Below are 26,379 nucleotides of genomic sequence, written 5' to 3'. Positions count from 1 at the left end.
GAGCAGGATAGCTGAGGTTTGAGTCATTGTTTAGATTTTCCATGGAAACAATCTCATGGGAATAAAATTGATGCCAGAGTGTAACAATTTTAGTTGATCCCTTTATTTGACGACACATATTATTTTTTCCTCCTGAAAGTCAGCAAATTTCTTTATAAAAGGCTTGGCTCTTAGTGCTCACTGCTTCATAATGGAACTTTTGGAGGCAAATACCAAGAAGTCACTGGTTTGAGGCAGTGCTCACAAAAGCTATGCTTTGTATGTATAACCAGAGGCCAACTGTTGCCCTACACAGAGCCTGAATTGCAAAAAAAAAAAAAAAAAAAGTATTTATAGAGTTTTTTGGGGCCCGCAATTTGATGCTACAATAGGAAGGCTAAGTTTTTTGTATATTTGTTTATTTTAATTTTATTAAAAGCTACAGTAATAGTACTGTGGGTAAGACTCTTTGTCTTGATGAGGCCAATTCATTCCTGGCATTCTCTATGTACCCCTCCCGCCACCCCACAAGCTTCCTGTGGCTACAACACTCATGTATCCCCACAATCACTACCCCCCAAACCTTTAAATTTTATTAAAGCATCATGACTTACAAAGTTATTCATAGTTGAGTGTTCCAACAGCAATCTCACCATCAGTATCCTTTTATCCCCTCTTAGCAGGGCTCCCATTTCCCTTTCACTTTCCTTTCCCCATTCTCAATCTGCCACAGTGGCAAGCACATTTTAAACTTTGATTGTTAAATTTTGGGTCTCTTGTGTTTAGTATTGTTGATTTTGTGGTTTGTTTAGTTAATTATACCACCCTTTTATACTTCTTGATTACCTTGGCCCCAGAGTACAGACAGAATGAAAAAATATGAAATTTCGGGGAAAGAAGAACTAGATGAGAAATAACTGGTAACAAGGATCAAGGGGTTCAAAAGGAAAAAGTTTTTCATTTTTTTTCTTTTTATATTCTTTTTTTTTAAATTTTTATTGTGACCAATGTGAATTACAAGTCTTTCACAGTTATATTTAAGGTACATAATGACATTGAATTAGGACCATTGCCACCTCCAGTGTTGTCTTCCCTCTACTCCTATTCCCAAGATGCATCATATACCACCTTGTACCCGCTGGACTAGTGTAACAGGTCCCTTTTGTGTATAGCTTATTGTAGATTGGGTTATCTTGATTCTGTTGTCATTGACTTTGGATTTGGTGTTTAGGTATGATCATTTTTATTTCCACTCAATGTTCATAAAACTGTTTGCTCCTGGTACCATTCATTTTTTCCCCCTCACATTTTGAGGCAGAACAAGATGATTCAAGTTCTGTGGTTCTATTGGGGAAAAAAACTGGGAGGATCCTGTTTAGATGCTATAAATATAAATTTAAAAGAATAAAGAAAAAAAAGTAAACCAAAACAAGCAATGACAAAAATACACAACAACTAAAAAAGAAAACAACAAACCAACACCACCAAAAAAGAAAAAAAAAAAAAAGGAAGGGGGAGACTGGTGTGGCAAGGTTTGTTTTTGTTTTTGTATAGACACAGTAAGTGTTGGGAAAATTAGAAAGGGAATTCCCTTGGCCTAAGAGATACAGGGTTTCTCCACCTTAAAGCATACTGCCATGGGAACAACTACAGGTTCTAGACATGCTCATTGTCGAAATCCAAGGTCTTTTTATGGTTCCTAGGAAACTTTCTGCTTAGTGTGGCTGTCAAAATAAGTTTTCTGTAATTAGAGATCCTGGTATTTGTAACAGGTCATAGGACAAAATCTAGGATAGAGTCTTTCTGCTCCATCATGATTGTTTTAGTCGTTCTTCTGTAATTAGTAATTTTGCTTTTGCACAGATCCTAGGATGGAGCTAGGATAGTCAAAAGGGAAAGTTTTAATAAACTCATCTCTGCCCATTTTATTAGTAAACAATAATCTAACAATCTCCACATCCTCCAAGTTTCAAGTGTGGAAATAAATCGTTAAGGTTCTAGGTTCTATGGGCTGGAGCGATAGCGCAGTAGTAAGGTGTTTGTCTTGCACTTCCTGGCTGACCCAGGAGCGACCTCAGTTAGATCCCCAGCGTCCCATATGGTCCCCCAAGCCAGAAGCAATTTCTGAGTGCATAGCCAGGAGTAACCCCTGAGCGAAAAAAAGTTCTAGGTTCTAGTTTTACTTCACTCAGGGAAGATGATGACCTCCAGTGTTAATAGAAAAAGCCTTCAGAATCAAAAATAAGAGTAGTGCTTCGCACCATTTTATTGTGAATGACTAAAATATAGAACAACTGAATATTTATAAAATATTTCCATGCTCAAAATTTAAAAGGAAAATTATTAATTTTTTTTTGTTGTCTTAGTTTTTGGTTTGGGGACTAGACCCATTTGTGTTAAAGACTTACTCCTGTCTCTATGCTCAGAGATCACTCCTAGCAGTTGGTGCTCAGGGACCAAACCATCAAAATCAAATGTCTAAACCATGGTATGAGGTCTCAAACCATCAAAATTAAATGTCTGAACTATGGTATGAGGATTTTTTGCTACATTTCAAGCAAGTCAAATTTTATCTGTTTCACTGAAGGCTTCTGGATTTGAGATTTTTAGTCTGTTTTTGCTTTTTAAATGCTGCAATAGAGCTGACACATTTTTCCCTAATGAAAATAATATCTAATCTCTAGGGAGTTTTTTCTTATATAGCAAGCATAATAAGTGCTTGCTCATAAAAATGCTTTGGGAGATCACAGGCCTTCCTTCCAGATGAGGATATAGTGAATGTGAAGCATCTGAGGATAAGTTAGCCCAAGACATCTAGGACAGTTAACTGATTTTTATTCCTTTCATTGCAAATATTCTCACATTCTGCAAATACTCAGGCTCAGGATTCTATATGATGTATAGCCTTCAGATGTCCCTGATGACGTGTACTATAAACTCTAATTTCCAAAATTGTGGGTCATAACCATATCTAGGGCACATTGATTTGTGTATCTATTTCATATGCTTATATACAATGTTATGTAAAAAAAATGCTCAGATAAAAAGGGTTAAAAATGGAGCACAATCTGGTGATGGGAATCCCCCCTGATTTTATGTAAATATGTACCTAAAATGTTATTGTCAACAATATGTAAGCCACTATGATTAAAATAAAAATTATATTAAAAAAAAAAGTCAGGTCAAATCAAAAAAAAAAAAAAAGAAAATAATAAAAAGAAAATGTCCATAAAAAAAATGTCCTTTTATAAACTTAGATCTTGAGCAAATCTTCATGGCCATTTCTTAAGTAGTAAGAGGCAAAGTGATGCATCCAAGGTCTTGTCTTTGTTGTTGTTATGTGTTTGTTTTGAAGAAGAGAGTCAACCCTGCCCACCACCTTAAAAATGCTATTCCTTATAAATAGACAAGGTTGAAGGATAAATATCTGTTTCCTTTTTACTAGAAATACTCAATTATCAATATCTTAGATATACTGAGAGAGAACAGAGAATTTCTTTCCAAACTTTATAAAAACCTATAAATTTTCCACTAGTATTAAGTTCATTCCAGACAAGCCAAAAGAAGGAGGAAGATGGGCCCGGAGAGATAGCACAGCGGTGTTTGCCTTGCAAGCAGCCGATCCAGGTGGGCTACCTTAATTAATTGTAATGATAAATCAGAAAAATATGAATTGAGATAGAAGAAATTCTAACTATTAATACACACCCAGGTATTTACTTTTTTCCACATTAGAAATATTTGATGTTACTTACAGAATATTATTAAAAGACTCGTAGCATAATAGGACATCACAAATTTGAGAGAAGTTGAAGCAAAATTTGGTTGATCTGGAGAACTCCTGGGCTCTTTATATCATGATTTTCTGAATTCAAAACAAGTCTGTACTAGTTTGTGGGGATTGGATTTATGTAAAGTTTGTGCCCTTAAGCAAAAGATAAAGATTAAATTGAAGTGGAAATTAAAGTCAAAATACACTATTGTGTACTCTGAGGAACAGGAATTAATTTAAGCAAAATATTACTCACTTTGATTATGTCAATTGGAATGGAGAACAATTATATGTCAACAAAGTGTTCCTTTGCACTAATTTCTCTTCCACTGCAATGACCAGTTATTATTGTTTTTTTGCTTGAAGTGAGAAGCTATTTACTACTCAAACACTTATTAACTCTCTACACTGGGTTCTACCTGGTCTTTTCCTAGAGCAAGAAGCCTAGAGAGTCTCTTTCATGTGTCCTTTAGAAAGTAGGTATAGCAATGAGAAGTTTAAAGGTGAGGTACTTTTCCTGAAAATGTGAACCACATTTTCCCATTTCCTTCTATTCCAATCTTAGAAATATTTTTACTGCAAGAGATGAGTCTTAACTTTCGTATAAGAAAGTAAATAAAAAATATAGCAAATTTTAATTTCTTTATAGTTTCGATAAAATAAAACCTCCTATTTTCCTAAAGTATTAAAGTAATGTTTTCTGAAGCTTTCAGGAAAAATATAATTCAACAACTACATTCCTTGGAGATCAGAATTCTTCTAACAATCATGCATAGTTGTTTGTGATATTTGGCACGCACAAGAAAGATTAAATTTCTTCATGATGCCTGTTTCTGGCTCCTTCCTTTGATTCTCTCTCTTGCCTTATAAATACACATTTTAAACTCCCTAAATTTTAGCTGTTTCCATTGAGAGCTGTTTGAAAAGTAATCTTTATTGCCATTTATCTTACTTGGTTTGAGAATCATCTTGAAGCTGTTAATGTGCTCATTAGCTCTTATTTTCAACCTTCCTCCCCTCCTGTCAAGAAAGACTAAACTTTCTTCAAATGAGATGGATTTAATTGGTTAATCTCATAATTTAGAAACTTTCCGGGTCTAGATTCCAAAAAGAGGATTTTTTTTTGTAAACTCGCTGCAGCTAGATTTGCTTTTGAAGGAGCTCTTTATCTTGTAGTGAATGAAGTGTCTCTTATTAAACAAAATGAAAGAATGTTTGGCAGGATTTTACTCCCAATGGGTGAAACATCACAGGAAATTGAGAACTTACTTCTATTTAGGACTTGTGGGAACATTTTGCTAGTGAATTTTAATATGTAGGGCTTTGGAGAGGTATGTTAGAGCTATATCCAGTGATCCTTATGGGTTACTTTTGACTGTGATCAAAATGTTCCAGGAATTTTTGGTAAACCATGCAATAGAGTTGTCAACATGGTAGGTAAGGGCCTTACTCCCACTATAATCTCTTTAGACCTTGATATGTAAGTTTTAAAACTGCTTCTTAAGTTTATTATAAAAGAGAATGTTCCCAGAGACACAATGCAGGTTGAGGTGCTTTGCTTGACCTCCTATGACATAATTTCAAATCCTGCACACCACTTCTGGTCCCAGAGTACTTACAGGCTTTACTCTTGAGCACAGAGCCAAGAATAAAGCCAAGTATACCCACAAAAGAGTAACAAGAAAAAAAAAGCCAAATACAGCAGTTTGACTTAGCTTTATCTGACTTACTAATTCTTTTCAAGTACTATATACTATGGTGAAAGCTATATTCTCTCTTATGTAAAACTTTGTTACTATAATTATGAAGTTGTGATTCAGTAATAGAGATTGAACTCCACATGTGTAAGACCCTGAGATCTTCAAATATATATTCCCATAATTTAGGAAGGCATTTATAAAAAGAAAATTTCTATTGTGACATATATATACATATATTTATATATAATTTACTCCCTAATCTTGCTTTCTTTCTGTGTCCCATGGAAACACTGCACAGCACAGTATAGCAGCAACCCAAACCCAAACTCAAACCTTCATCTTTCATTTATTTTATCTCTTCACTTACTGTCTTTTTGAGCCCTCTAATAACTGACAGCTAGCTGCTAGTTTTAATTCTCCAGAACATGATGATGAGCAGGAGAGAGGAGGATATGGTGGAAAGCCAACTCTCTACAATTATACTATAAAATAAAATTTTTCTCAGTTCTTGGTATGATAGATAATTTCTAATAATACAAAAGCTAAAATTAAAGAATTTAACATAATTTCTCAGCAGTCAGAGGAACCTGCCTTGCATATTCAAGAACCAGAGCTTGATTCCAAGATGCTGCCCACCCCCCTACACTTCCCTCTGGTTCTTACCCTGAGGAACTCTGGGCACAATTCGGATAACTATGGTGACCTTCAACAAGGAATTTTACTTATAATAGGAGTTATGGACTTTTTGGGTAAGGTATTTTTTGGAGTGCAGATCATTATATATATATATATATATATGTATGTATATACATGTATATGTATATATATACTATTTCACCTAATTGGCTTTTCTGCATAGATTTTATCCTGCTTGTAGAGCTCAATGCAGATCCTTACAATAAAGAAATAGATGCTTATTTGGGCCATTCTCTTTCTCTGCCTACACTGTATGCAGGATTTCCCTACTGCACAGAATTCACCTTTAACCCAGTGTCACTGACCCATAAGGGAACAGCCAGGCCCAGGAAACAAAAAGGCATTTCATTGGGAATTTATTTACTGGAGAACTTCCAAACATTTGGCAGGTTTTTCTTTAAAAGCGGTTGGGGAAGCCTTGTTTTCTAAGAGCACAGAGTGGCTGTGATTTGCCACTACCAGTACACAGTAGCAGCTGTGTACTTGTTTTCCTCTAAGTTCCCCATCTAACCTGTTTCCTTTAGAACTTGACTCTCTTCTCTTTCCTTCTTTCTTTCCTTCCTTCCTTCCTTCCTTCCTTCCTTCCTTCCTTCCTTCCTTCCTTCCTTCCTTCCTTCCTTCCTTCCTTCCTTCCTTCCTTCCTTCCTTCCTTCCTTCCTTTCTTCCTTTCTTTCTTCTTCTATTTTTTATTTTGAGTGTAATCAGACCTTTCCTATGGTATAATCTCTATCAGCATTTACCCAGCAACCTAAATATGTAAAGAACACTGAGGACATAGTGATAGACTGAGATAGAAAGGGCCCGATGGGGACAATTACCCTCATTTATAACTAGTCACATAAATTCCAGCTTAAAATCCCTTAAAGAGCAAGGAAAATTGAAGATATGTCCACAGTAGAAAATTAAATTTGTCAGTTTAGAATATTTTTGTCACTTCTCAGTGGCAAATTTTAGAAGTAGATTATCATGGTCACTTTACGAGGCTTTCAGAAATTTTTCTACCTAAACAATCTTAAAGACGCCCTATTTTAAAGTTTGGTACTCTGTGTATATAGATGCTGTATTGATGAAACTTGGGTAATAAATTCTCTCCAAACTCTATGATGAGGTTTTCCTCCACTAAATAACAAATCTCTGCAACCTTTTAACTCTCTCCTAGGCCAATATGCTTTACAGAAAGATACTTGTTCCCAGAAAGCTTCAATCGTTGGGTTTTGCCCTCATAGGTCATATCAGAGAGAAATTCTTCAAAACTGTTCTTTCAATGCAGTTCATCAGAAGAACGGCTACTTTAAAATCTAGGTTGTATTGTGATTCACGTCAATAGGCCAGGAGAAGACTGCAATTGAAAAGGTAGTTGGTTACTCACAGTTCTTTCCCAAGAGGAGAGGGCACTCCACACCATGGGGGTCACAGAGGAGAACACATGGGTCATTCAGGATGGAAAAGTTACACAAAAGCCTTTATTGTGATTTCATGAGAAATAATATATGGGCAAAGTAGGTAGGTTTAGGACTCACTAGACTGAGTGACTTCAGTGGGCTGTTGGTTGGCAAGAGATACCTACTTGTCCAAAGTCTGATCTGGGGTAGTTAGACAATTTGAAAGAGCCTAGAATTGGATCACCTAATGAGGAATTTAGTTGGAGGTATAGATTATGGATTGATTGGTTTGCATATTAAATGCATGCTTGTAGGAAATTCCTATATTATCTCCTGGATTAACTAACCAGAATGACTAGTCCCATCAGGATCAGCAAGGCTTCAAATGTGAAGGAATGAGAATTAAGATCATAAAAATCAGAATAACAAGCTTCTTAAAAACAGTGACCTCTTCCTTCACCTTGAATATTTTACTAAGTTTGAGTGAAGCAAGCTCCCTTCCCTGATGACCTTCATTGATCTTCAGCACAGAAAAAAAATGTTTAAGTCTTAGAAATATCTTTAAAAGCATATGTGCAAGATAAATTATTGAACTACTCTAATCAAATAAAAGGCCTGGTTATACATGAAAAATGATTAAACAAGTATGGACTAAAAACTTTTTGGGACAATTCTCAATATTTACAACCAAACCAAGAAAAACATGCATATATAGCTAATTTATGCAAAAACTAAGCAAGTGCAGGCATATCTCACCAGTTAAAATTTTTATTCATAATAAGATTCCTTTTTACAACTCTTCAGATAAATTTATAATAGTACCTTGTGGGATGTAACTTAGATCCTTTATGTCTGTCTTTTCCTGGTGTCTGAAGCATGTGCACTGACACACAAAGACACCTTCACTGACAGGCACAGGCAGGCTGGCAGGCTGCTGTCAAATTATATAGACATTCATTGTCCTTGTTGAGAGCTTTTCCCCTTTCCAACTTTCTTGTGCTCTTCATTAGATCAATATGTTCATAAAAATGGTCTCATTCTTGCAGCTTTGTTAGCCATATCAATCATCTAGGATTCTGAGCATCAATAATAAAGAAAAACTGCACTTGAATTATTATCCTACTTGAAAAATTGCCGAGGCTCTTAAGGTGCTTGATTTGTCAACAGCAAATTTGCCTACTAGCAAAGTAAAAAAAAAAAGCTTGAGAATTAGCTTTGGAGCATTATACCACTTCTAGGCATAAATGTTTCTCTACTAAACAGAAAATCTATTCTCTTGCTATCTGTGCTATCTCAGTGTTTGGGCTTTTACTCAGATGTGGAGGGGAACTAAAGAGATTGAACTCTTTTTTTTATAATTATCTTTATTTAAACACTGAGATTACAAATATGATTATAGTTGTATGATTACAGTCATGTAAAGAACACCCCCCATCACCAGTACAACTTTCCCACTACCAATTGCCCAGATCTCCCTCCTCCCCACCCCACCCCACACCTATACTCGAGACAGGCTTTCTACTTCCCTCATTCATTCACATTGTTTTGATAGTTTTCAGTGTAGTCATCTCTCCAACTGCACTCATCACTCTATGTGATGAGCTTCATGTCATGAGCTGTACTTACCAGCCCTCATCTCTCTTGTCTCTGAGATACTGTTAAAAATGTCTTTCATTTTTCTTAAGACCCATAGATGAGTGAAACCATTCTGCGTCTTTCTCTCTCCCTCTGACTTACTTCACTCAGCATAATAGATTCCATGTACATCCATGTATAGGAAAATTTCATGACTTCATCTCTCCTGACGGCTGCATAGTATCCCATTGATAAGGAAGAGCTCCTCTCTGTGTTCAGAACCTTATTTTTGTGTGGAATCTCAGCATCATTTTCTAGGCATCTGACTTCTCCAACCTTCGAGAATGTTGATAGCCAATTGGGCAGTAGCAGAATAAAAGAACAACTGGTATTAGTGTTTTTCTAATCCTTTCTGGGATTCTAGAAGCTAGTGTTGTTAACTTTATGACAGTGTATGGGGTGCTATAATACGACACTTAAATGAATTCTAAGTATAGAGAGCAAGCTATCGAAAAATGTGTGGCCTCAATGAACCTCATCTTCCCTCTGAAGCTTAGGTAGGGGTAGAAGTATATATGGACTATAGTTAAAGACTTACTGACAAGAGGCAGAAAACTTTGCATCACACTATTTTATTTTCTATTTATAGATTTAAATCTGTAGCTCTGTATAAGTTATGCCTGACAGAAAACAAAATATACAACAAAAATAGTAAAGGATATTCAAAAGAATATTTAAAATATTGTCTTTTTTTTTGCTCTTTTGGCAAGTATTTTTTAAAAATTCTATAGCATACCTTTTTATTATTCCATATCACATAATGCCACTGGACAGATTGTTTACACCAAAATTAATTCTGATGAGGAAATATTATATTTGAACAAAGGGAAGGACAACAAACAACTCAAGAATGTAATAATGATATATTCTTAATTTATAATTCTATTCTTTACAAACATTGGTTAACCAAGTACATGATGAACACAACTGGTGGTTGATTTGTCTTTGCTCTAAGTGTTTCATGGCTTTTAAATTGGCTGTATAAAGATGTTTTTTTATAATTTCTTTATTTAAGTACCATGGTTACAAACATGTTCATAATTAGGTTTTAACCATAAAATGCATACACCCCTTCATCAGTGCAACTTTCCCCACCACAATTGTTTTCCATTTCCCTCCTTCCCCATTCCTTGTCTGTCTTCAAGACATTGTGTTTCTCTATCATTGCCATGGTAGTTGTTTCTCTAACTGCACTCCACTCTTTGTGATAACTTCTATAGACTGGTCCATCCAACTCTCATCTTTATTGTCCTTCGGTATCATTATTATACTATCTTTTATTTTTCTTAAATCCCACAAATGAGTGAGACAATTCTGTGTTTATCTTTCTACCTGTATGAGGACTTTAAAAAAAAATAAAGAATTACGCCAGTGTATTATTAAGGGCAACTTAAAAAGTATCCTCTTGAAAGTATGTTTTTTAAAAATATCTATGATAGCAGTGCATTATCACCTTCATTGATTTAATTAAGACTCTACTAGCTGGAAAATGTCCAATTGTTAGCCCTACAAACTGATAGATAATCCTATATAAGGACAAATGGATTTTTAAAATATGGGAATGGTTTACAATTGTATTTATTTAGAAATTCAAGAGTTATATATAAGTTTTATTTTTATTATTTCCAGAATTTATACTTATATAATTATGAGCAAAGAAAAATATGAAAAACTCAGATGATGGATGCTTTTGTGAGGCTTGGTGTAAATGCTTTCTCTTGGTCAGAGTAGCAAGACTTTCTTTTCCCTAATATGTCTTTTCATAGCAGGGTGTTAATGCTGTCTTCATTTGAATTTATCCTCCTTTCATGCCTATGGCCTTCTATGATAATGGCAGTGTTAGTGTCAAGGATCTGTGTCTGTGAAACCCTATGCCTATTTGGTACATTACAGAAACATTTGTAATTTATGTCTAGGGAATTTTGTGCATTGGAAGGTCTATCAAAAGGCACTAGTATTTTAACTGTTTTCCTGATTTTGTGTGGACATTGTTTATAATCCCTTTGAAGTTGTGGACTACTTAGGTTAAGTGGTTAATGGATATACTGTGTGTGTATTTAAGCAAAGAAAGATTATTTTATGGGCATATACATCCTGAGACTGAATAAGGAAGTTCTGTACGGCTTTATAATAAGACATCAACAGATATATAATTCCTCTACAAATAGTATTGCCATTAAAGAAAAAGTACATGGGCCTGGAGAGATAGCACAGTGGCGTTTGCCTTGCAAGCAGCTGATCCAGGACCAAAGGTGGTTAGTTCGAATCCCGGTGTCCCATATGGTCCCCGGTGCCTTCCAGGAGCTATTTCTGAGCAGGCAGCCAGGAGTAACCCCTGAGCATTGCCGGGTGTGGCCCAAAAACCAAAAAAAAAAAAAAAAAAACACACACACACACACAAAAAGAAAAAGTACATGCATTTGTCATGGGATTGCTCGTTCAGGTATACTGAATAGCAGTGCAGTTACTGACAGATATTTGAAAACAGGAGCAATAGTAATAAGACAGTCCATCATAATTCTAGTTCACAGTCATGCAGACATGTATTAATGCAGAGTATCATTATAGTCATGAAATAGTTTTAAATATACACTAATTTTATACTGGTAAAATTATTATTTTGATAAATTAAAAGTTATATATCATTTTATTTTTTGCTCGAACGGTAGAACTGGTATATTTTATTTTATTTTAATTTAATTAAAATATTTTAGTACCATGATTACAAACATGTTTGTAGTTGAGTTTTAGTCATAAAATAAAGTACACCGCCGCATCACCAGTGCAAACTTTCCACCACCAGTACTTCCTATTTCCCTCCTTCCCCACTCCCCTGCCTGTTTTCTAGACAGGCTTTCTATTTCTCTCACTCACATTCTTATGATAGTTGTTGGTGTAGTTTTATATATATATATATATATATATATATATATATATATATATATATATACTTATATATATGTAAATATATTATTTAAACACCTTGATTACATACATGATTGTGTTTGGGTTTCAGTCACGTAAAGAACACCACCCATCACCAGTGCAACATTCCCATCACCAATGTCCCAAATCTCCCTCCTCCCCTCCCAACCCCCGCCTGTAGTCTAGACAGGATTTCTATAACGCTCATACGTTCTCATTATTAGGATAGTTCAAAATGTAGTTATTTCTCTAACTAAACTCATTCCTGTTTGTGGTGGGCATCATAAGGTGAGCTTAACTTCTGGCCCTTCTCTCTTTTCTGTTTGAAAATTATTATTGCAAGAACATCTTTCATTTTTCTTAAAACCCATAGATGAGTGAGACCACTCTGCGTTTTTCTCTCTCTCTCTGACTTATTTCACTAAGCATAATAGATTCCATGTACATTCATGTATAGGAAAATTTCATGACTTCATCTCTCCTGACAGCTGCATAATATTCCATTGTGTATATGTACCACAGTTTCTTTAGCCATTCGTCTGTTGAAGGGCATCTTGGTTGTTTCCAGAGTCTTGCTATAGTAAATAGTACTGCAATAAATATAGATGTAAGGAAGGGATTTTTGTATTGTATTTTTGTGTTCCTAGGGTATATTCCTAGGAGTGGTATAGCTGATCATATGGGAGCTCAATTTCCAGTTATTGGACGAATCTCCATATTGGTTTCCATAAAGGTTGAACTAGACAGCATTCCCAACAGCAGTGGATAAGAGTTCTTTCTCTCCACATCCTGCCAACACTGCTTGTTCTCATTCATTGTGATGTGTGTCAATCCCTGTTGTGTGAAGTGGTACCTCATAGTTGTTTTGATTTGCATCTCCCTGATGATTAGTGATGTGGAGCATTTTTTCATGTGTCTTTTGGCCATTTGTATTTCTTCTTTGTCTAAGTGTCTGTCCATTTCTTCTCCCCAATTTTTGATGGGATTAGATGTTTTTTTCTTGTAAAGTTCTGTCAGTGCTTTGTATATTGTGGAGATTAGCTTATTATATGATGGGTATTGGGTGACTAGTTTCTCCCACTAAGTGGGTGGCTCTTGTATTCTGGGCGCTATTTCCTTTGAGGTGCAGAAGCTTCTCAGCTTAATATATTCCCATCTGTTAACCTCTGCTTTCACTTGCTTGGAGAATGCAGTTTCCTCCGTGAATATGCCTGTAGTCTCAATGTCCTGGAGTGTTTTGCCTACGTGTTATTCTATATATCTTATGGTTTTGGGTCTGATATTGAGGTCTTTCATCCATTTGGATTTTGCCTTCATAAATGATGTTAACTGGGGGTCTAAGTTCAATTTTTTGCAAGTGATTAGCCAGTTGTGCCAACACCCCTTGTTGAAGAGGCTTTCTTTGCTCCATTTAGGATTTCTTGCTCCTTTATCAAAAAATTAGGTGATTGTATGTCTGGGGAACATTCTCTGAGTATTCAAGTCTATTCCACTGATCTGAGGGCCTATCTTTATATCAATACCATGCTGTTTTGATAATTATTGCTTTGTGGTATGGTTTAAACTTGGGGAAAGTAATTCCTCCCATATACTTTTTCCCAATGGTTGCTTTAGCTATTCTAGGGTGTTTATTATTCCAAATGGATTTAAAAAGTGCCTGATCCACTTCTTTGAAGAATGTCACAGGTATCTTTAGATCTGTACAATGCTTTGGGGAGTATTGTCATTTTGATGATGTTAATCCTGCCAATTCATGAGCAGGGTGTTTCCATTTCCACGTGTCCTCTCTTATTTCTTGGAGCAGAGTTTTATAGTTTTCTTTGTATAGGTCTTCACATTTTAGTCAAGTTGATTCCAAGATATTTGAGTTTGTGTGGCACTATTGTGAATGGAGCTGTTTTCTTAATGTCCATTTCTTCCTTTTTACTATTGGTGTATAGAAAGGCCATTGATTTTTGTATGTTAATTTTGTAGCCTGCCACATTGCTACATGAGTCTATTTTTTTCTAGAAGCTTTTTGGTAGAGTCTTTAGGGTTTTCTAATTAGAGTATCATCTCATCTGCAAACAGTGAGAGCTTGACTTCTTCCTTTCTTATCTGGATTCACTTGATATCTTTTTCTTGCCTAATCGCTATAGTGAATCCTTCCAGTGCTATGTTGAATAGGTGTGGTGAGAGAGGACAGCCTTGTCTTGTGCCAGAATTTAGAGGGAAGGTTCTTATTTTTTCTCCATTGAAGATAATATTTGCCACTGGCTTGTCATAGATGGCCTTAACTATATTGAGAAAGGTTCCTTTCATTCTCATCTTTCTGAGAGTTTTGATCAAGAATAAGTATTGGACCTTATAAAATGCTTTCTCTGCATCTATTGATATGATTATGTGATTTTTATTTTTCTTGTTGTTGATGTTGTGTATGATGTTGATAGAATTATGGACGTTAAACCATCCTTGCATTCCTGGGATGAAACCTACTTGATCGTAGTGGATGAGCTTCTTAATGAGGCATTGAATCCTATTTGCCAGGATTTTGTTGAGGATCTTTGCATCTGCATTCATCAGCAATATTGGTCTGTAATTTTCTTTTTTTAGGTATCAACGTGATGTTGGCATCATAAAAGCTATTTGGAAGTGTTCCAGTTTTTACAATTTCATGAAAGAGTCTTGCCAGAATGGATAGTAGTTCCTCTTGGAAAATTTGAAATGATTCATTAGTGAATCCATCTGTGCCTGGACTTTTGATTTCGGGCAGATATTTGATTACCATTTTAATTTCATCAATAGTGATGGGGGTGTTTAGATATGCTACATCCTCTTTATTCAACTTTGGAAGACTATAAGATTCCAAGAATTTATCCATTTCTTTCAGGTTTTCATTTTTAGTGGCATAGATTTTCTCAAAATAGTTTCTGATTACCCTTTGAATCTCTGCCATATCAGTAGTGATCTCTCCTTTTTCATTCATAATATGAGTTATCAAGTTTCTCTCTCTCTCTTTCTTTGTTAATTTGCCAGTGGTCTATCAATCTTGTTTACTTTTTTGAACAACCAACTTCTGCTTTCATTGATCTTTCAGATTGCTTTTTGGGTTTCCACACTTCATTGATTTCTGCTCTCAGCTTTGTTATTTCCTTCTGTCTCCCTATTTTTGGTTCCTTTTGTTGAGCACTTTCTAATTCTATGAGCTGCGTCATTAAGCTATTCAGGTAGGCCCCTTCTTCCTTCCTGATGTGTCCTTGCAAAGCTATAAATTTTCCTCTCAGTACTGCTTTTGCTGTGTCCCATAAGTTCTGATAGTTTGTGTCTTTATTATCATTTGTTTCCAGGAAAGTTTTGATTTTCTCTTTGATTTCATCTCGGACCCACTGGTTATTCAGTATGAGGTTGTTTAACTTCCAGGTGTTAAAGTTTTTCTTCTTTGGAATTCACATGTAAATTCAGAGCGTTGTGATCAGTGAAGGTAGCCTGCAAAATTTCTATCCTCTTGATATTATGGAGGTATGTTTTATGTGCCAGCATGTAGTCTATCCTGGAGAATGTCCCATGTACATTGGAGAAAAATGTGTATCCAGGTTTCTGGGGATTGATATATATACTAGGCCTCTTTCTTCCATTTCTCTCCTCAGGTCTAGTATATTCTTGTTGGGTTAAGTCTGGTTGACCTATCCAGTGTTGACAAAGCCGTGTTGAGGTTTCCCGCTATTATTGTTTTGTAATTGATATTATTTTTCAGATTTGTCGACAATTGTATTAAATATTTTGCTGGCCCCTCATTCGGTGCATATATTTAGGAGAGTGATTTCTTCCTGCTGTACATACCCCTTGATAATACAAAATGTCTATCTTTGTCCCTTACAACTTTCCTGAGTATAAAGTTTGCATCATCTGATATTAGTATGACCACTCCAGCTTTTTTATGGATGTTGTTTGCTTGGATAATTTTCCTCCAGCCTTTTATTTTGAGTCACTGTTTGTTCTGACTATTCAGGTGTATTTCTTGTAGGCAGCAGAAGGTTGGATTAAGTTTTTTGATCCATTTAGCCACCCTGTGTCTCTTAACTGGTGCATTTAGTCCATTGACATTGAGAGACAGAATTGTCCTGGGATTTAGTGCCATCTTTATATCAAAATTTGGTGTGTCTTTTGGTCATCTTGTCTTAAATTAGGTCTTTCAGTTTTTCTCTTAAAACTGGTTTTGAGTCTGTAAAGTTTCTGAGCTGTTGTTTGTCTGTGAAACAATGTATTTTTCCATCAAACCTGAAAGTCAAATTTGCTGGGTACAGTATTCTAGGTGAAGCATTCATTTAATTGAGTTTTGTCACTATGTCCCACCACTGCTTTAAGGCCTTGAGTGTTTCTGGTGACAGGTCTGCTGTAAATCTCAAGGATGTTTCCTTGAATGTAATTTCCCTTTTTGATCTTGCTGCTTTCAGAATTCTGTCTCTCTCTGTGGGATTTGTCATTGTTACTAGGATGTGTCTTGGAGTATTTTTTCTGGGGTCTCTTTTGGTTGGTACTCTTAGGGAATACAGGATTTGATCACATATATTCTTTAGCTCTGGAAGTTTCTCTTTAATGATGTTCCTGACCGTTGATTCTTCCTGGGTCTCTTGGACTCCAGTGATTCTTTAGTTGTTTCTGTTGAGCTTATCATAGACTTCTATTTTATCTGTTCCCATTCTTTGACTAATTTTTCCATTGTCTGTTCATTTGCTTTAAGTTTTTTTCCCAATCTCTCCAGCTTTATGGAGTTGTTATTTATCTCATCTTCCACAGCACCAATTCTATTCTCAGCTTCTGTTAGCCTGTTGGAGAGCGTATCCATTTTGCCATTCAATTTGTTTACTGAGTTTTTCAGGCCTGTTATTTGACCTGTCATTTCAGTTTGGATTTTTGTGATTTCTGTCTTTATATTTTCTTTGTTCTTATTGATTTATGGTTTCTTTGAGTTCTTTGAGCATCTTCTATATTTCTCGTCTCAACTCCTTATCTGAGAGATTGATTAGTTGGTTGGTCATTTTCTGGTCATCAGAATTGTCATCTTCATTCTCTATGTCTGATGCTGGCCTGCGATGTTTCCCCATTGTTACACTTGTATTGTGGGTTTTTCTACGTGTCATGGTGGTATTCATTGGCTAAATGATGTGTGTGGCCATGGTCCTCTGGCTCCGCCCAGTCTCACACAGGTTCAAATCTTAGGTGCGAGCACGCAGCAGAGAAGACAGTCTGGGGAGAGATGCTGGGCTTCAGTTATCCAGCTCAGTTCTTAGTGTGGTTTTTTTCCTTCTAGTTGCAGTGGCATTCTTTCCTTAGAAAGAATGCATGGCAGCGTAGCAAAGCAGAGTGGTCGTGCTCTTCTGGAGCCTCTGGGAGAGCGAATTTTCTGGGCCCTTTTCAGCCCACTCTCAAGAGGTTTAGGAGACAGGACAGGAGACAAACACACTCAGGCAGCACACACAGTTTCTCACAGTCAGCTGGCCCCACTGGGCCTGCCTGGTGTAGTTATTATTTTAACTCTGCTCTCTGATAATCATGGGCTGGTCTTTTCAAACCTTATCTCTAATGTCTCTGGGTATTATTACCATACTGTTTTTTATTTTTCTTAAATCCCACAGATGAGTAAGATTATTCTGCCCTATTCTCTCCTTCTGACACATTTTACTCAGCAGAATAGTTTCCATGCCCATACATATATAGAAAAATGTAACGGCATGCGCATGGCCAAAAGACACATGAAAAAATGTTCCACATCACTAATCATCAGGGAGATGCAAATCAAAACAACGATGAGATACCACCTCACACCCCAGAGAATGGCACACATCACAAAGAATGAGAATAAAGTGTTGGCGGGGATGTGGAGAGAAAGGAACTCTTATCCACTGCTGGTGGGAATGCTGTCTAGTTCAACCTTTATGGAAAGCGATATGGAGATTCCTCCAAAAACTGGAAATCGAGCTCCCATACGATCCAGCTATACCACTCCTAGGAATATACCCTAGGAACACAAAAATACAATACAAAAACCCCTTCCTTACACCTATATTCATTGCAGCTCTATTTACCATAGCAAGACTCTGGAAACAACCAAGATGCCCTTCAACAGACGAATGGCTAAAGAAACTGTGGTACATATACACAATGGAATATTATGCAGCTGTCAGGAGAGATGAAGTCATGAAATTTTCCTATACATGGATGTACATGGAATCTATTATGCTGAGTGAAATAAGTCAGAGAGAGAGAGAAAAACGCAGAATGGTCTCACTCATCTATGGGTTTTAAGAAAAATGAAAGACACCCTTGTAATAATAATTTTCAGACACAAAAGAGAAAAGAGCTGGAAGTTCCAGCTCACCTCAGGAAGCTCACCACAAAGAGTGATGAGTTTAGTTAGAGAAATAACTACATTTTGAACTGTCCTAATATTGAGAATGTATGAGGGAAATGTAGAGCCTGTTTAGGGTACAGGCGGGGGTTGGGTGGGGAGGAGGGAGATTTGGGACTTGGGTGATGGGAATGTTGCACTGGTGATGGGTGGTGTTCCTTTTATGACTGAAACCCAAACACAATCATGTATGTAATCAAGGTGTTTAAATAAAAAAAAATTATGCATTAAAAAAAAAAGAAAAATGTAACGGAATACTATATAGCTGTCAGGAAAAAATATCATTCTTTAAATTTTACAAATGTAAGTAGATTTGAAGGTGCAAAAAAAGCTAAGTGTATTGTCGAAAAAGAAAATAAATGAATTCTTTAAGTTCCTAGTAAATTTTTAGTATAATTAAAATAAATGAATGTAATTCCAATATTGAAAATTTCAATGAAAAAAATCTTTTAAATAGGGGCCAGAGAGATATCATGGAGGTAAGGCATTTGCCTTTCATGAAAAATATGATTGTTAGAATCCTGGCATCCCATATGATCCCATGAGCCTGCCAGGAGTGATTTCTGAGCGCTGCCGGATGTGACCCAAACACCAAAAAAAAAATCTTTCAAATAACAAACAGGAAAAAATGAATATGAAAATATAATTATAATAAATATAATTAAATGATAAAATAATAACATTTATATATGTATACAACTAATAATTATAATTATAGATTACTTATAAATTTATATCTAAAATATAAAATTAAATGATAATAAATAGAAGTAACATGTAATTGAAATTTAGCTAGAGAAAATAAAAAATGAAAAAGCTATTTTGAAAAACAGTTTGGCAAGTCCTGAAAATGTTTCACATAGAGCTACCATCTGACCTAACAATTCCATCCAAGATAAATTAATTTTTTATATGAATACTCATAGCTACATTATTTATAATAGCCAAAGGGTTGAAGCAATCTAAATGTTTATCAATTGGTGAATAAAATATATATAATACATAATACTATATTTATACAGCAGGATATTATTCAACAGCAAAAAGAATAAGGACACATACTGTAATAATAATGAACTTTCAAGACTATATGCTTAAGGAAAGTAATCTATCCAATGAGATTGTGTTATATAATTTCATTGATATAAAATAGCAATAAAAGTTATATCCATTGAGTAAGAATGTAACTTTTGAATGTCTAATACTGAGAGTGGAGTGAATGGAGAGAGATTGTAAATTGGTATGATGTAAATGACAATGTAATTAGTCTGTTGGAATGATTGCACAACTCCTGAGTATATTAATGACCACTGAATTATAAAGTTTAAATTTGAATTTAAATATATGACTTTAAGTTTAACAAAGATATTTTAAGATTATAGGAGAATGTGTACTTTTTTTCTCAATTACAGGCCCAGCTTCAGTTATCAGCAATGATGATGACTCTGCTAGCCCTCTCCATCACATCTCCAATGGAAGTAACACCCCTTCATCTTCAGAGGGTGGTCCTGATGCTGTCATTATTGGAATGACTAAGATCCCTGTCATTGAAAATCCCCAGTACTTTGGTATCACCAACAGTCAGCTTAAGCCAGACACATGTAAGTACAGCTGTTAATACTTATTGGCCCATTTTCTACATAGTTGTATAAATCTGTGTTTATCAGAGTCCCAGGCTGAGCAGAGAAGCAGGGAAATGTCAAAAAACTTTGGCATGTTGGACCCATGGAACAGATACTTTTATTTGTTGCTTATGGAATTAATTAGATTATGTCTCCTTCTTGGATTGGAACTTTTGGTAGATATTGATTTCTTTTTGGATCCAATTTACAAAACCATTTGTCAGAAGTTGGAATGTGGCAATCTTATCTTGAAATAGAGAAAAAAGCCAGAAGTGCCATTAAAGTGTACACTAGTTACAGACAAGCAGTTAATGAGAATTAATTTTGATTTATTAAAAGAGTTAAATATGCATGGTAAGTCATCAGGGTGGCAAAATATTGTGCACATGTGAAACAAATCTATAATTTTGATTTTATCCTAGTTTCCAGTATGAGAATAGATTTCTCAGCACTACATTAACCACAGATATATCTTGGAATACTTGGGATTTTTCTAAGAACCTTGTTTTCTATTTTCTAAGTTCTTGCTTATTAAAATGGAGCATAATCTATAGGACAACAGAAAGCAAAACCTCAGTGGACAATTACCCTTTCCCTCACGTATGAATAAGGAGGTATGAGGGTTCGGCCATCTGATAGCCCATTCAGACATTGAAAATAGGTACCGTTCTATCTATGTGTATGTTCTTACCCTATATTAAACACTTTTTCCTGCATTTTCTTGAAGATAGGGTAGAACAATTGCAAAATTAGGTTTTGGAAACTAAACTTAACACACTAGGAAAATGAATTTTGCAATTAGTGACTTCACATAGAAGGGAATACCTTTATTTTTATGTGATTAATTTATGCTTATGCCAACATATATTTCTTATTGAAATTAAATTTGGAAAAGCATATATCAAGCTAGTACTCTCTGATCCTGGAGCACATTATAGAGTTCAGCTGAGATTGTAATCTGACAAGATAAAGGAAATATAACTGATAAAGTACATTGAGTTTTTAATTAAAAACTATTTTAAATCAAGGTACTATAAACTTATTATCATTATAGTATGAACAAGATTTAGAATCATCACTTAAAATGTACATTAATTTCTAAAATGAACATCTCTCAGTGTCATTAAGAAACTGTGAATGAGTGAAAAACTAAATAAGGCCAAGCACAATACACTTGTGGGAAATTATGCCATTATTTTATTTAGAAACAGTATTTTGAAACTGCTGTCTCTATACATACCAAAATGTTTGACACTTTACTGACCCAGAGTCTGTGTTATAATTGGAGTTGACTAAATCAACCTGTACCCAATGTTTCCTTGAAAAGAAAATTATAAATAATTCAGTAAATACTCCAGCCCAATATTGAATAAGAGAACAAAGAATAAAGAACACCAACGATAGCAGTAGCAACCACAGGATACTCACTGTCCTAGATCACTATGGATGAAGCTAAAACATAAACCACAAAACAAATATCTTATATTACAATATATATTAGAGAACTGCTGAATCACTGATTTTATCTGTAAGTACAGTCTTCTCTTAGAAACCCCACATGAAAGTTTCTAAGGCTCATTTTATTTTATTTTGAAATATATATATATATATATATATATATATATATATTTGAAGGTTGTAGAATTATACAGATTGATTATTTAGGAAAATTTATTTTGTGACTCAGAGATTCTGTAATATTCTTAGTTAGAAGAAATGGGAAGAAAATTGGAGAGATCTGAAGATTCCTTTTAGCTTCTAACCCTTATAAGACCCCAGATAATTGATTCTTTGTTTAGCCTGTCTTTTCTTATAAAATATGGAAACTTGAAATCATTGGCTACTCACCCTATGTGATCTGTCATTTAGCATCTTATTTCAGGTTTTTGTTTCCTCTAGTCACAAAGTAATGTGTCATTTCATAATTTATAGTCAAAACTTAACATCTTCCATGAGTATTTTTTCAAAGAAATGTAAAGGTAGTATTTGTCTTCCTTCTTAAATGTAATTTATTATTCTATAACATTTCCCCCTACCTTTAATGCATCAGTTTTCTTTTACTAAGCTCTGAATATGATTGCACTCTTGTGTATGTTTCTATAGTCTTCTTTTGATAAACTTGTAAGCTCCTAGGGAGTAGAACTGTTCTTTCACAGATTAAAACATGACATATCTTTAAGGTTGTCCAGATGTTAAACAGATATGGCTAAATGTTAGTGAAAATAAACCACTAATTTTTAATAAGGTAGCCTTTTTATTGACTCTTATTTCTATTACATTTCTACATGGTAGTTTATTTGTTGTAAAACTTTTACAAAATATTAGTCAGTTTACATATTTAAATTGGACTGGAGAATTAGTACAGTGGTTAAGACCTTCATGAAATAAAACTGGATTCAAGTCCTGGCACCACATATGGTTCCCTTACCAATATTAGGAGCCATCTCTGAGCATAAGCCAGAAATAAGCTCTGAATACCCCAATCCAAAAATAATAAAAAAATAGTGATTAGTTATATAAGAATTTTAGCAGAAATAAGCTTTAAACAAAAATATTTTTTAACGTCTTGACTTAAGCAATGAGAAATTAAAGCATTCAAAAATGGAGAGATTTGACAAAGTGATATGTTGCTCTAGGTCTATAAAATTTTGGGGTTATTATGTTATTCTCATTATTATTTCTTTAAGTAACACTTTTTTTTTTTGGTTTTGGAGTGACACCCGGTGACACTGAGGGGTTACTTCTGGCTGTGCACTCAGAAATTGTTCCTGACTTGGGGGACCATAAGGGACGCTGGTGATTGAACCCAGGTCCATCCTGGGTCAGTCACGTGCAAGGCAAATGCCCTACCACTGTGCTATCACTCAGGCCCTTTTCAGGTAACTTTTAAAGAGTTTCTAAGTAGAAGCTCTTTCCAATAAGTTGTATATGTTGCAGCTTAAAAAAATTAAAAATATGGGGCTGGAGAGATAGCACAGTGGTAAGGCATGCAGAAGGACAGTGGTTCAAATCCTGGCATCCCATATGGTCCCCCAAGCCTATCAGGGGCTACTACTGGCTCTATGCTCAGAAATCACCCCCGATAAAATATCTCTGAGCGAATTAATTTTTTTTTTTGGTGGGGGCCTACATCCAGTGGCACTGAAGGGTTACTCCTGGCTCTGCGATCAGAAATTGCTCCTGACTTGGGGACCATATGGAATGCCATATGGTAGAACCTGCTTCTGTCCTAGGTCAGCAGTGTGCAAGGCAAAATAGGCTACTACTGTGCTACCACTCTGGCCCCAATTTTTTCATATATTTATAGTAAAAATATTACATGAACAGTCTATCACCAACATTTGGACCTTTCAGAAGTCTAGGGGAAAACTCAACACATACTTCTTTTACTTCAAAGCACATGCCATTAAAAATATGTTGAATTTAAATCTAGTTGTGATCCTACAAAAAGAGTCTCAGTTTTATAAAATTGAGCTGAAACAGTAAAATTTAAAAGCTAAGTTCAAATCATTAAGTATCTATTGTTCACTCACAATACTTTTACAATGTAATAACTACAGACAGTAAAAATGAAGACCATTCTTTAGCTTTGGGGATTTTACTGGAGAAAGCAGTGACTAAAAATATTCTAATATAATCATAATACTTTGTGAAAGGAAATCTTAGAAAAGATTTCTGCCTTTAGGGAAGAGACAGGTCAATAAGAGAAAACAGGTTAGAACAAAAAACGTTATGACATAGTGAAAGCCATGCTGTAACATGGGCCTTGTATAATGAGGTACTCTACTTTTACCAGAGAGAAAATAAATTTATTATTTTAGTTTGAATTCCCAGAGATTTAAAATACTGGGTGAGGTTCCAGATTTTATCAACACAAGTTGCATTTGGTCCTTATATACACCTGGTTATGATCTGCTGAGTTTGCATAACGATCAATATAAGCACACTATATTGTAAAACAATCATCAGTAGTGGCATGTCCAAAATTATATATGGCTTCCATTCTTGCATAGCTTTGCATTAAATAACAACAAGCAATTAACATAACCAAGCCACGTTTCTTTAAATGAGGCAACATATCATTTAAGTTAAAAATGATCCTAAATTATTTATTCTGAAAATATTTTTCATTATCAGGAGCTAAATGAATTTTTCATTTTACAAAGTCCAGAGATGTTTGAAATTTTTTAGAACAATCTAAACAGGGCTAAATTGCTCCTGGGCACTTTCCAATAGCAAGTTTGTCTACTTTATTGCAGGGCCCAGAGGTTCCCCCAAGACCGCCTGATAATAATTTGGTATTTGGAGGCTCCTGTGTCACTGCAGGACTAAGGAGGCTAAATCCATGCCTGATGGAGGAGAAGAGTTCTATGGTTATCTGCAATTTCTGGCCAGACAACATCTTGACGTCACTCCTTAGCTTCCATAACCTAGTCAAGCAAGAAGTTGCCTTCCACAGAGAAAGCAGTATGCTCTAATGACTAAGCCCTCAAATGCACGTTAACTATAAACCCATCTCCTCGATCAATCAGGATGGCAAGATGGAGCTGATGAGCTCAGCGACATCAAGTCTGGATGTGGTCTTTCATTCGACTAGTCTGTTTAGACATGTGGAAAACCATATCATCTGACAGCATGGGGTGGTTTCTGAGTAGGATTCAAACTCGGCTCAGGGACAGCTGTGCTACCCTCTCTTTGACTGCTGAGAAAAAATGAACAGGGAATAATAGAAACACATCTTCTGACTTGAAAAAATAAAAGTAAAAAGGATGGAAAAAATGAACAAAAAAGAAAATAATTGATCAGAAAATCTCCCAAGTCATCAATCTTGTGTTTTCTTGAAGGGTGGGAATGTGTTCTATCTTCCCCTACAGGAAAAGATATTGTCATTCCTAAAATTGTGTCTTTCGTAGGGAAGCCTTGTAAATTATTTAGAGTCTTAAACCTAGGACCTAAAGAAAATTAGAATTTTCTCTAAATTAATACTGTATGTATTTGTTATTATAGAACATGCCCTCTATGGCTGAAAAGTCCCTGTTAAATTTTAAGAATTTTTTTCCATGTTGATTTCATTTCTAAGGAAATGACTATGTCTTGATTTTCAGAAGTCTGCTATACTTCTAGGCATTATCATTTACCTGTGTATGTACATGCTTTCCCATTGGATACAAACTTATAAGGCAATTCTTTAGAATAGCAGCAATGCAATGGGCTATCTAGGAGATAAGCACTGATTCCTATACCATCTAGGACTGAGAATAAGATGCTATATAGGAAGGGAATACTTTAACAGTAAATAAAATGATCTCAAAGGATTCTCCCACTGTTCTTAACCACCATCCAATGAAAGTTAAGACTTTCATTGTGTTGCCAAAAAAGTAAGATAGAAGAAATGTTTTGCACAGAATTTCAGAGATGTAGGACATATTTACTGTATTATTTTAATAGATATAAGCAAATATACTGAATCACATTCAGAACTTTAGGAGCTCTTTAGATCAAAGGATAAGGGTTCTGAGAGTTATCCAACTTTATTTTCAAACTTCATTGCTATTTTAAACCTATAGTTCATTTTGATTGTCAGGGATGGAAATTAAAACCTGAAAGTAACAATTGTGTTATCACTTCCCTCTGTTCCTTGTTGCTTTTGTCTTTCAAAAGTATATTTCCTTCTAGATATTTATTTGGACAAATAATAGCTACTCTGGGAAGTGTTTTATGACTTTAAAGACGAGATCACATGTTTTCAAAACAAGCTAAGTTAATTTTGTCAATATGTTTCCTGGAAGAAAAAAATGACAGTTATTTTAGGATCTTTAGAATTGCTTCATTTATGGCACATTGGACTGATAACTAATTCCAATGAGATCCTCAGGGCACATCACTCTATATCTATAGGTCTGCACCCATATTCTTTGTCCCTTTTGGTGCCATAAGCCCCTGTTGCTAGCTAAACAGATGGATATTATTTTATTATTATTTTTAGATCCAGATGAGCTGTAAAAACTTTAAAATAATACTTTTAAAGAGTAGAGTCCCTATAAGAAAGAAAATGAATACATATGTTAATACATTCCAAACTCTATTGAGATAAATATTTGTTAGCATATCAGTTTCAAACGTGTATGACTAAGTAAAATCAAGCATGTTATATAAGTATTTGACTGTTGGATGGTATTATCAAAAAGAGATATCATCTAATTATATAACCAAGAAAAACACTCTAATCATATATTGGACAACTAAATGGAAATACTACAATTAATTTATGTTTATGTTG

The 26,379-nt window shown here is 35.1% G+C and overlaps 1 protein-coding gene across 2 annotated transcripts in view; it reads left to right on the top strand.

Annotated features, from left to right (window-relative positions):
- NTRK2 (neurotrophic receptor tyrosine kinase 2) overlaps positions 1 to 26,379 on the top strand; it is a 380,358-nt gene that overhangs the window by 177,830 nt on the left and 176,149 nt on the right. The window contains exons 11-12 of one of the 2 annotated variants that reach the window (XM_049770643.1): positions 19,890 to 20,078; positions 24,359 to 25,061. In XM_049770643.1, the coding sequence (XP_049626600.1) occupies positions 19,890 to 20,078; positions 24,359 to 24,387 (218 nt within the window). In that variant the 3' untranslated portion in view covers positions 24,388 to 25,061. Of the gene's footprint in view, positions 1 to 19,889; positions 20,079 to 24,358; positions 25,062 to 26,379 lie in introns of those variants that run through there. The other variant, XM_049770641.1, reaches the window with a different exon arrangement.

This window comes from Suncus etruscus, chromosome 3 (assembly GCF_024139225.1).
Source record: "Suncus etruscus isolate mSunEtr1 chromosome 3, mSunEtr1.pri.cur, whole genome shotgun sequence".
NCBI classification, from domain to species: Eukaryota; Metazoa; Chordata; class Mammalia; order Eulipotyphla; family Soricidae; genus Suncus; species Suncus etruscus.
This window is presented reverse-complemented; position numbering and strand designations above follow the sequence as displayed.